The sequence below is a fragment of the Oncorhynchus clarkii genome, chromosome 15, assembly GCF_045791955.1.
Source record: "Oncorhynchus clarkii lewisi isolate Uvic-CL-2024 chromosome 15, UVic_Ocla_1.0, whole genome shotgun sequence".
Taxonomy (NCBI): domain Eukaryota; kingdom Metazoa; phylum Chordata; class Actinopteri; order Salmoniformes; family Salmonidae; genus Oncorhynchus; species Oncorhynchus clarkii.
Window position 1 is genome coordinate 22,632,625 of NC_092161.1, and position 12,240 is coordinate 22,644,864.

At 45.8% G+C, this 12,240-nt stretch overlaps 1 protein-coding gene across 24 annotated transcripts in view; it reads right to left on the reverse strand.

Annotated features, from left to right (window-relative positions):
• The window catches only part of LOC139367067 (microtubule-associated protein 4), a 120,702-nt gene that overhangs the window by 60,116 nt on the left and 48,346 nt on the right, over nt 1–12,240 (reverse strand). For all 24 annotated transcript variants that reach the window (XM_071105059.1, XM_071105058.1, XM_071105051.1 and 21 more), the window contains 3 exons: nt 5,561–5,674; nt 4,634–4,744; nt 3,276–3,404 (listed from right to left, as the gene is read on the reverse strand). In XM_071105059.1, coding sequence (XP_070961160.1) covers nt 3,276–3,404; nt 4,634–4,744; nt 5,561–5,674 — 354 coding nt within the window. The remainder of the gene's footprint in view (nt 1–3,275; nt 3,405–4,633; nt 4,745–5,560; nt 5,675–12,240) is intronic.

The window sequence follows — 12,240 nt, forward strand, 5'->3', positions numbered from 1 at the left end:
CCCGATGGTCACTCTGACAGAGCTCCAGAGTTCCTCTGTGGAGATGGGAGAAACTTCCAGAAGGACAACCATCTGTGCAGCACTCCACCGATCAGGCCTTTATGGTAGAGTGGCCAGACGGAAGCCACTCCTCAGTAAAATGCATATGATAGCCCACTTGGAGTTTGCCAAAAGGCACCTAAAGGAGTCTCCAGACCATGCGAAACAAGATTATCTGGTCTGATGAAACAAAGATTGAGCTCTTTGGCCTGAATGCCAAGCGTCATGTCTGGAGGAAACCAGGTACCACATATGACCTGCTCCAGAGCGCTCAGGACCTCAGACGGGCGAAAGTTCACCTTCCAACAGGACAACGACCCTAAGCACACAGCTGAGACAACACAGGAGTAGCTTTGGGACAAGTCTCTGAATGTCCTTGAGTGGTCCAGCCAGAGCCCGGACTTGAACCCGAATCTCTGGAGAGAACTGTAAATAGCTGTGCAGTGAAGCTCCCTATCTAACCGGACAGAGTTTGAGCGGATCTGCAGAGAAGAATTGGAGAAACTCCCCAAACACAGCTGTACCAAGCTTAAAGCGTCATACCCAAGAAGACTCAAGGCTGTAATCGCTGCCAAAAGTGTTTCAACAAAGTACTGATTAAAGAGTCTGAATATTTATGTAAAGGTGATCTCTGTTTTTTAGTTGTAATACATTTGCAAACATTTCTAAAAAACGGTTTTTGTTTTGCTTGTATGCAGATTAGAACAGGGCTGTAACGTAACAAAATGCAATGTATAGACATTTTTTTGGGGGGGAAATAGTTGTTAAAGAAATACCTGCAGTGAACTTGTGGACTAGTTTAATAGATAAAGCAGATTGAATAATTTTTCGCCTGTTGCATTTTTTTCTCATTGTGAAGCAGTTCCCCAAAGTAGCTGATTGAGCCAGTTACATGGTATATTTTTTTTATAAAGAGCGCAAGGAGCAAACAGGAGCTTTCGTGATGGGGCGATCCAGTGTTGTGCAGCGCAAGGGAGGTGATCAAGTTATACTTTTAACTTTATTACTGTTTGCCAGCTAAATATATTTTAACAAAAAAGTTGAACTACCTAAGATGTGACAAATAAATTCTCTCCAGCTCAGGGCTCCAGCTAAGTGGCAAGTTAGCAAGTGGTGATCAAGCTTCTTGGTTACAGCAGAGACCATCAATCCCCTCCTAGATCAAGATCCCTGCAGTCTAATATGTGTTTGAGTGCATGCAGCAAACCTTTTTTAGATAGTTGTACAACTTTCTGAGCTGGGGTGTCTATCCTTGCAATTTGTTTATGTTCACTTGCGCTTGTTACCATTTAGCTAGCGTCTGCTACGCTAATTCGCTAGTACTTTGTTAGAATTTTATTTAACGTTTGGAAAGAAATAGTGCCCCCTTGTGTGCACTCACGGAAATACTGGAAACTGCCCAACCCTAACATCCTCTAGTGTGCACAATGGACTTCCACAAATGCCACACATACAAGCCAACACGAAGAGAGGCAGACCGACATACACATACAGTCGGACGTTTACATACACCTTAGCCAAATACATTTAAACTCAGTTTTTCACAATTCCTGACATTTAATCCTAGTAAAAATCCCTGTCTTAGGTCAGTTAGGATCACCACTTTATTTTAGAAATGTCAGAATAATAGTCGAGAGAATGATTTATTTCAGCTTTTATTTCTTTCATCACATTCCCAGTGGGTCAGAAGTTTACATACACTCAATTAGTATTTGGTAGCAATGCCTTTAATTTCTTTAACTTGGGTCAAACATTTCAGGTTGCATTCCACAAGCTTCCCACAATAAGTTGGGTGAATTTTGGCCCATTCCTCCTGACAGAGCTGGTGTAACTGAGTCAGGTTTGAAGGCCTCCTTGCTCTCACATGCTATTTCATTTCTGCCCACAAATTGTCTATAGGATTGATGTCAGGGCATTGTGATGGCCACTCCAATACCTTGACTTTGTTGTCCTTAAGCCATTTTGCCACAACTTTGGTAGTATGCTTGAGGTCATTGTCCATTTGAAAGACCCATTTGTGACCAAGCTTTAACTTCCTGACTAATGTCTTGAGATGTTGCTTCAATATATCCACATAATTTTCCTGCCTCATGATGCCATCTGTTTTGTGAAGTGCACCAGTCCCTCCTGCAGCAAAGCACCCCCACAACATGATGCTGCCACCCCCGTGCTTCACGGTTGAGATGGTGGTCTTCGGCTTGCAAGCCTCCCCCTTTTTCCTCCAAACATAACAATGGTCATTTTGGCCAAACAGTTCTATTTTTGTTTCATCAGACCAGAGGACATTTCTCCAGAAAGGACGATCTTTGTCCCCATGTGCAGTTGCAACCCGTAGTCTGCCTTTTTTTATGGAGTAGTGGCTTCTTCCTTGCTGAGCGGCCTTTCAGGTTATGTCGATATAGGACTCGTTTTACTATGGATACTTTTGTACCCGTTTCCTCCAGCATCTTCAGAAGGTTCTTTGCTGTTGTTCTGGGATTGATTTGCACTTTTCGCACCAAAGTACGTTCATCTCTAGGAGACAGAAAGCATCTCCTTCCTGAGCGGTATGGCGGCTGAGTGGTCCCATGGTGTTTATACTTGCGTACTATTGTTTGTACAGATGAACGTGGTACCTTCATGCATTTGAGAATTTCTCCCAAGGATGAACCAGACTAGTGGAGGTCTACCATTTTTTTCTGAGGTCTTGGCTGATTTGTTTTGATTATCCCATGATGTCAAGCAAAGAGACACTGAGTTTGAAGGTAGGCCTTGAAATACATCCACAGGTACACCGCCAATTGACTCAAATGATGTCAATTAGCCTATCAGAAGCTTCTAAAGCCATGACATAATTTTCTGGAACTTTCCAAGCTGTTTAAAGGCACAGTCAACTTAGTGTATGTAAACTTCTGACCCACTGGAATTGTGATACAGTGAATTATAAGTGAAATAATCTGTCTGTAAACAATTGTTGGAAAAATTACTTGTGTCATGCACAAAGTAGATATCCTAACAGACTTGCCAAAACTATAGTTTGTTAACAAGACATTTTTGGAGTGGTTGAAAAACGAGGTTTTAATGACTCCAACCTAACTGTATGTAAACTTCCGACTTCATCTGTAGGCCTTCAGAGCTGGCTGAAGATGTTGATAGGTACTGACAGTTACTGAACTAGGTACTAAGGTAGGCACTTCGGTATAGGCACTGTTACTAATAGTGATAATGTGTGTTTCTTAATGTGTGTTTCCCTTTACCTGCAGACATGTCCTTGGGTGTGTTGGCTGCCTGAGGTGGGGGCTTCTGGGGCTCTGCGATGCTGGGAGGCCTCTCTGTCGATAGTGGAGCTATCCCCATCTCCGTCCCCATAGCAGGCTGGGAGAAACCTGTCACACAGACACAAAGAAACAATCAACCCCTGTATTCACAAAGCATCTCTGATGGATCAACCCCCACTCTATCCATTTAATCATGTTCATTATAATCTAAAAGGCTAAATCGATTCTTGATCAGCACTTCTAGTCTGAGGTGCTTCATGAATATGGGCCCAGAACCGCTTCAAATTGATCCTGATACAGAGTCAGACAAATGTCACACAGAGAAGTAGCAATCAGAGCTTAGACCAACCTCAGACGGGCCAATGAATAGGTCAAACATAAGTCATAACACAGGCAGACGGAATGAGCCAATCCAGAGAGCTCATTGAGGAATGTTCAAAAGATGAGTCATGATAGGATGAAGCCTTTCAGGCGCAGAAACGAGGGACAGAGACATTTGAAAATTGGCCCCGCTAAATGGACTTCTATTCCTCAACGAGGGCCATTTTCCTGAGTGGGGACTGGCTAACAACACCTTCTGAGGCAAGTGCAGTGGAAAATGGGGGGGGGATGAGGCGCTGACACATCGATTGAAACCGTAAAGCAATGACTCAGACAAAACACCCAGTAACCCCTTCAAAATGTCATCCATTGGTTCCTCGTGGGGATTCACAGCTACTGTTCCTGTGTGTGTGTGCATGTGTTTGCCTGAGTGTGTGTGTGTGTGTGTGTGCATGCCTGTTTCCTTTTGTAAGTGTGTGTCTTCAAGTGACTAGCCTTTCAGCAGTGATTCAGTAGCACTGAGATGACAAAGGTTGTGGCGGGGCTGTATCTGCCGAGTCTGGCATCGTAGAGGCTCAACTCAACTCAGCCCACAACAAATCAGGCCAGTCACAACTCCCAAGCCACCAATGTGGCAAATCAGTGTGCTCAGTTTTACGGGCACTGAGTTCATACTCAATAAAACAAAGTGTTTTTTAACACTCATTGCCTAGTCTATGTAATGTATTACAAGCTTACAATATCTCTTCTTTTTTTAGCATGCACACATTCTTATTGTGTGAATGTAAACATTCAAATGGGAAATCATTAAAGTCCGCATGGCCAGTTATGACATGATCAAAAGAAAGTACATCATACATTTAATATATGACAGCGCACTACTTAGCGACTTACAAATAATTCCTCATATCGAGGAATCTAGAGACCTAATCTGTTAGTAATGGATGCTATTACTCGGACAATAGGATGTAGGATGTGTGTTGCTCAAGTATTGACAATTGAATCAAAGAGTCCACCTGAAGAATCTCCCATCAGTCCACTGTCCATCACCATCAGTCCACTGTCCATCATCTGGGGTGGGTTGTTGGTCTGGGAGCTCCAATGATCAGGGAAGCCTGCCATGGAGCCTGGAGAGATAGGTGGAGAGAGATAGGGAGAGGGAGAGAGAGAAAGGGGAGAGAGATAGGGAGAGAGATAGGGGAGAGAGATAGGGAGAGGGAGAGAGAGATAGGAAGAGAGAGATATAGGAGAGAGATAGGGAGAGAGAGAGATAGAGGGGAGGAAGGAAGGAAGGGAAGATCAAAAGAGGGGGCAGAGGAAAGGGCATGAGTAATGAAGGATCAGAGAGAAGTAAATGGAAGCAGACAAATCCACAGAGCGAGAGAGACAGAATGAGAGAGAGACAGAGAATGAGAGAGAGACAGAGAGTGAGAGAGAGAAAGAGAGAGACAGAGAGAGACAGAGAGAGAGAGAGACAGAGAGTGAGAGAGAGACAGAGACAGAGAGTGAGAGAGAGACAGAGAGTGAGAGAGAGACAGAGAGTGAGAGAGAGAGAGAGAGACAGAGAGAGAGAGACAGAGAGAGAGAGAGAGAGAGAGAGACAGAGAGAGACAGAGAGAGAGAGACAGAGAGAGACAGAGAGAGAGAGACAGAGAGAGAGAGACAGAGAGAGAGAGAGAGAGAGAGAGAGAGAGAGAGAGAGAGAGAGAGAGAGAGAGAGAGAGAGAGAGAGAGAGATGGGTGTGAGTAGACTAAGCATGAGACCCTCCACCACAAACTGAACACTGAAAATGCAGAACAGTCCTCTCTTTAAGGATGAACAACACATCATTTCAGTCACACCTGTAGGAGATGAGTTCAGATCTCTACCAGCTCTCCAAATCAATAGATGAGATATACTTCAGGGTAATCATTATGAAATAGTGCAGCATCAGGTCCCTTACCTGAGAGGGCTGCAAAGACTTGCTGCTCTGACGAATTGGGACGCACTTCCCCCTGTGGTTCTGGGCGTGACGCTGCTGTCTGTCCCCCAGGTGTCACTTTAGAACCTGCAGTAACTGGAAACACAGAACACCTCACATTAGTTCCACCCTCTGGCAACACACCGCACATGTCCACTAACTGTACATCAAAACACACAAACCTCTCACTCACTCACCTGTAATTTCTCCTCTAAATAAAGCGCTATCAAGCCTGTTAAATCTAAAACAGCATTTGATATTGGGAATCCTTTCCCCTATTTCTTTCCAGTGCAGTCTCAGCTGTATCTCTGTGTACGCAGTAGCTCTGTGCTGATCAGTGGCTGCAGTAGCCTGGGCCGTGGTCACTTCTCCCCGTCTGTGACTGGTTCTGCCCCCCCCCCCCCGCCCTCCCACCTCTGTCCTGCCCTCCTGCCTCTGGGTCCTGACTCTACTATCTAGGCCCTCCGTCTGGTCGTCTGATCCGATGTGGCTGTTATTTGGCCGCTGTGGGAGAGCGGCACTCTCCCAAAAAACAACCCCCCCCAACCTCCCTCTGTACCCATGCAGCTCCATTGAGGGTGACAGTGACACGGGGGGACAGGACAACACCCAAAGTCACAAACACAGCAGTGCCGGTTCCAAAAGCTAGACAGTAGTAGACGGAGGGGGGCAGGCGGGGGGAATTTGAACTTCCATGTGTCCTCACATGTGACTGTGCGTGTGTGCGTGTGTGTGTGTCTTAGCGCTCGATAATACACATGCCTATTCAGAGAGACAAGAGGAGACACAAAAAAGTTGAATCAGAGAGGCTGTTAACATTGCAGAGGTGAGAGAAAGGAAGAATAGACTGGTGCTTTTTAGGTTTGCTCTCTGGACTTTGCGCGTTTGCTGAGTTACTGTCCAAGGTGCTGAAATCTGGCAGAGCAGTTTAGAAAAGGGCATTCCTGGCTTAATATGTTTGAAAAACTAAAATCACAGAATATGGCTATGAAATTGCAGCTTTCATTCTCACACTGGAAAACTAGTCAAGATAACTGAGCAACGCAATGTACATATTACCTCGACTAACCTGTCCCCCCTCACATTGACTGTACCGGTACTCCCTGTATATAGCCTCGCTACTGTTATTTTACTGCTGCTTTTTAATTATTTGTTATTTCTCTATTTTCTTCTTTTCTTAACTTCAGTTTATTTGGTAAATATTTTCTTAACTCTATTTCTTGAACTGCATTGTTGGTTAAGGGCTTGTAAGTAAGCGTTTCACGTTAAGGTCTACAACTGTTGTATTCGGCGCATGTGACAAATAACATTTGATTTGAGATACTCCGAAAGCTCAAACGAGATGGACTGAACAAGACCGTGTCTGAATGCCTCCAATTCGTGATGAGGCATGTCTCGTGAGCCTCTCCCCAGGGAACTGGGACAGGGCACTCAGGGGGCTTGGAGATCTAGAATGGCCGGCAGAACTAATAAATTAATGTTAGGAAAAGTGGGGACACAGTAAGAGGTTAATGCTTGGATAACAGGACAGTGATTGGATCTTTGTGAAGATGTGAGGCAAGGGAGCGTTGAGGACAACCCAGAAGAGAGAAAGGCCCGGGTGGGTTGATCAACGGTCAAGAAAGCATCCGAAACAGTGGGACACTGACAGCTCCGGGCAGCCCAACACTCCAGAATTCACACACATCACTAAGTAAATCAACTTCAGACTCGGGCTGCGTGGGCGTCTGGACCCAAACATGCCAAGTCATGTAGCACTCGTATCAGCTTGCCCCCGGGAACCCAGCGTGGGGAGCAAGGCTGCATGCCCACCCATTGTCGACAAGCTGTTAGCTATTGAAACACACCAGCCCAACTGAACACAATGGGGTTGTTTAAGGGCATTGGGGAAAAACAAAACAGGGCAAAAATGAAGGGGCCCCGGACGGGGTGGGAGAGGGAGGGGTGAAAGATTGGTACACCACAATTAAGGGCTTTCTGGCCCAGTAAGAAGAGCAGTGAACCTTTGGATGCCTTTGCCCAGAGTTTCATCCCTCTGTATCTCCAGCTCCTAGCATACTCTATGGCTCTGTCTGACCTAGATCACTGCTGTGTGTGTGTGGCGTCTGTATACACAGTATATCCCTGTCATGGTTCAGCTGAGCAGACGGCATCTTACAGGGCCAGTCGCGCTGGCTTTCAGAGTTGGAGAGATAAAGTCCCTCTGAAAACGGATGGATGGGTGTGACACAATCACCACCTGAATCTCAAATACAACCCAGTGACATTCTGGTGCGCCCATGTGCAGTAGACACTGTATGTACATTAGAGAGCCTTTTAAAGTGTTACATGGATGTTGTGTGACATAACATCTGGAGAGTGCTAGGCTCTGCTTGTAAACTGCAGCCATAAAGGAACTGGCCGACTCCCATGTCACTTATGAGGATTAGACACCTGGACAGGGTAAATGCAGTGGGCTATTTTCAGCCAAGGTGGCAAAGTTAGTGGACGTATGGCGTGGTAGTGGGCATATGGCCAATTGTGTGGTTTCAGACCAAAGTTTGAAAAAAGGCCCTCTTCTTGGCCACAGAGACAAAAATGTAGCTATTTATGTCTCTGCAGCCAAGAGCTAATTTCCTGCAATTCTACACATTTTGCCATGGCTTGTGACATCATTAAATTTTGCCATGGCTTGTGACATCATGACATTTTGCCATGGCTTGTGACATCATGACATTTTGCCATGGCTTATGCGAGTGACTCAAACATTTTTGGAATTTTAGAGTCCATTTTTTTATTGGTGATTGTTAGTTCTCAAAGATGATCTTATTTTAAAAAAATATAGCGGCGGCCTGCCACTGCTAAATTAATATTGGGTAAACATTGAAATGTATCTCTCTAAATAGGTCTTTGGTTTTGTGTTCTCCCATAGCAAATCCTGCCATTCACATATTAGTTATAAGAGATATAGAAATATTAATTATTCAGCCCACTATTTGAGCCCAACTTAGTGTGGGTACAGAACACTTCAGAACCTCTGAACATTTCCTCTGTGGTTGTAACGTGTGATGTAATCAATACGACTAAGTAAGGAAGGCAGAGCGAAACAAAATGACGGAGCAGTGGAAGTGTCAGGATTAGCCCCGTGCCACACAGCTGGATAGAAGACTACGCTAGGCTACGCTAACTCGGCTAACTCCACAGTGTTGTCCTACAGCTGACCCCAGCTTCCCCCCCCTTCTTATCCCCAGTCGGATTTCCGCATGCTGGGTACACACGCCGGCAGACAGGGCGAGGGACGAGGGGAGCACCACAGGGGCTCCTCTGAAGAATACTGATTTGGGGGGAAGATAATCCCACCTCCAACAGATGTGCAAACGTCTGATAAACGTTGACGTTGTGGTGAAATGTCCCTATAACACAGCAAATACAAATGTAATGTATAGTACATTCACATTTCAAACAAAAGAAAAAAGGCACAAAAGAGATAAAACCACATAAATGCATCAACATAGAAGACTGCTCTTCTGCAGTCAGACAGGATGACACATGGACATAAAAGACTGCTCTTCTGCAGTCAGACAGGATGACGCATGGGCATAGGAGACTGCTCTTCTGCAATCAGTCACATGACAGGATGACAGACAGGATGACACATGGACATAGAAGACTGACTGACTCATTGCTCTTCTGCAGTCAGACAGGATGACACATGGACATAGAAGACTGCTCTTCTGCAGTCAGACAGGATGACGCATGGGATGACATAGAAGAGACTGCTCTTCTGCAAGACAGGATCAGACATAGGATGACACATGACACATGACAGTCAGACAGGATGACACATGCTCTTCTGCAGTCAGACAGGATGACACATGGACATAGAAGACTGCTCTTCTGCAGTCAGACAGGATGACACATGGACATAGAAGACTGCTCTTCTGCAGTCAGACAGGATGACACATGGACATAGAAGACTGCTCTTCTGCAGTCAGACAGGATGACACATGGACATAGAAGACTGCTCTTCTGCAGTCAGACAGGATGACACATGGACATAGAAGACTAGTCTCTTCTGCAGTCAGACAGGATGACACATGGACATAGAAGACTGCTCTTCTGCAGTCAGACAGGATGACACATGGACATAGAAGACTGCTCTTCTGCAGTCAGACATGATGATGACACATGGACATAGAAGACTGCTCTTCTGCAGTCAGACAGGATGACACATGGACATGACAGTCAGACATGATGACGCATGGACATAGAAGACTGCTCTTCTGCAGTCAGACAGGATGACACATGGACATAGAAGACTGCTCTTCTGCAGTCAGACAGGATGACAGACATGATGACGCATGGACATAGGACATAGAAGACTGCTCTTCTGCAGTCAGACAGGATGACACATGGACATAGAAGACTGCTCTTCTGCAATCAGACAGGATGACACATGGGCATAGGAGACTGCTCTTCTGCAGTCAGACAGGATGACACATGGACATAGAAGACTGCTCTTCTGCAGTCAGACAGGATGACACATGGACATAGAAGACTGCTCTTCTGCAGTCAGACAGGATGACACATGGACATAGAAGACTGCTCTTCTGCAGTCAGACAGGATGACACATGGACATAGAAGACTGCTCTTCTGCAGTCAGACAGGATGACACATGGACATAGAAGACTGCTCTTCTGCAGTCAGACAGGATGACACATGGACATAGAAGACTGCTCTTCTGCAGTCAGACAGGATGACACATGGACATAGAAGACTGCTCTTCTGCAGTCAGACAGGATGACACATGGACATAGAAGACTGCTCTTCTGCAGTCAGACAGGATGACACATGGACATAGAAGACTGCTCTTCTGCAGTCAGACAGGATGACACATGTGATCCACGGATGCAGGGTCATTAGATCACAGCTCTGGGTTGCGACAGCCTGCCGCTCTGCAGCTTTTGATGTCAATCCCTCTGGAATATCTCTCACTCACACACACTCTCACACACACACACACACACACACAGAACTAAGCTGAATGCTGAGCCGCATGTGTGTATAGTGTGTGTGTAGAGTGTGTGTGTGTGTGCCTGCCCCCCGTCTGTAAAGCACCCATTGCCTGGCTGCCCATGTAGAACCCTGTTAGCAGCAGCTCCATTGATCTTCCCAGTGGTTAGCCTACGGATTAAGGCTGAGGGGTTTTATCATTTGGAAGGCTTTGATACAAATAAATCAGAGGGAATAAAATCCCAGGGAAATGAAGTCCATTTAGGTCAGAAATGATAGAACCCATTTCACCCTCATCTGTAAAGACACACATCTGTGCTGAGTGGGGGAAGTCCTCCTGGGGGAGTTACTAGATTGTATAGAGAGGGGTGGTACTGTAAATCACAGATAAAGGGCAGTGGTCAGAAGTGGGCAAAGATGTGATAACGGGGAACGAGCCGCCAGAACAGCGTCAATGCACCTTGGCATAGATTCTACAAGTGTCTGGAACTCTAGTGGAGGGATGCCACACCATTCTTCCATGAGAATATTCCATCATTTGGCGTTTTGTTGATGGTGGTGGAAAAAACACTGTCTCAGGCGCCGCTTCAGAATCTCCCATAAGTGTTGAAACACACACACACACACACACACACACACACACACACACACACACACACACACACACACACACACACACACACACACACACCCTTAAAACCCCCTATTCTCCTTTCAGACACCTCTGTCAAAGTCACTGAGATCTCTTCTAGCCATGGTAGCCAGAATAATGGGCAACGAGGCATATTTATACATGACCCTAAGCATGATGGGATGTTAATTTATTAACTCAGAAACCACACCCGTGTGGAAGCCCCTGCTTTCAATATACGTTGTATCCCTCATTTACTCAAGTGTTTCCCTTATTTTGGTAGTTACCTGTCCACCTGGATACTGAACATCTGGATTAGTTCAACATGCTGAGTTCTGTGAGCGCGGGCCGTCCTCATTTCAGGAGTACTGAACCCAAATCTGATCTACCACATCTTATTTTCTATCTAAGCCAGAGGGCTAATGCAGGAGATAGGGGAACAATTGATGAGGACCGTGGTCATTGACAGGTCTTAAAGAGAAAGGTGGGACACAGCAGCAGGTACCCATTCCACTTGCACCACTCCCACAGAGAGCAGAGAGGCCGCAGGTCTGCAGAGCAGGTTCGTCAAAGCAGAGGGAGCACTGAGGCAATGGGCTACTGACAAGACTCCACACCCACCCACCCACCCCCACACCCCCCTCCCACACACACACACACATACGTCCATATTACACAACAAGACAAAAAAACAACACACATTCACACACAGCTCTGCCCTTGAGTGACCCCTCCGGTTCCATAATAATTATGATACATTATATTTATATTGCGCTTTTCAAGTCCCCAGTGACCTCACGATAGAGTCTGCCATTCCACCACACCTCCTTTTGATCGCCTTCTTAAACACCCCACAGCCCTGTCCAAGACAGACAGTCTGTTGGGGGCAGAAATGCAGAGAATAGTTCCCTTTAGTGTTCATTTCATCTCTGTTACAGCTCCCAGTCACACAGTGAGACAACACGGTCCATCTCCCTGTCCCACAGTACACCATGAAGGCATTGGAAAGGCTCCAGTGGGTTTAAAGTGACTGGGATG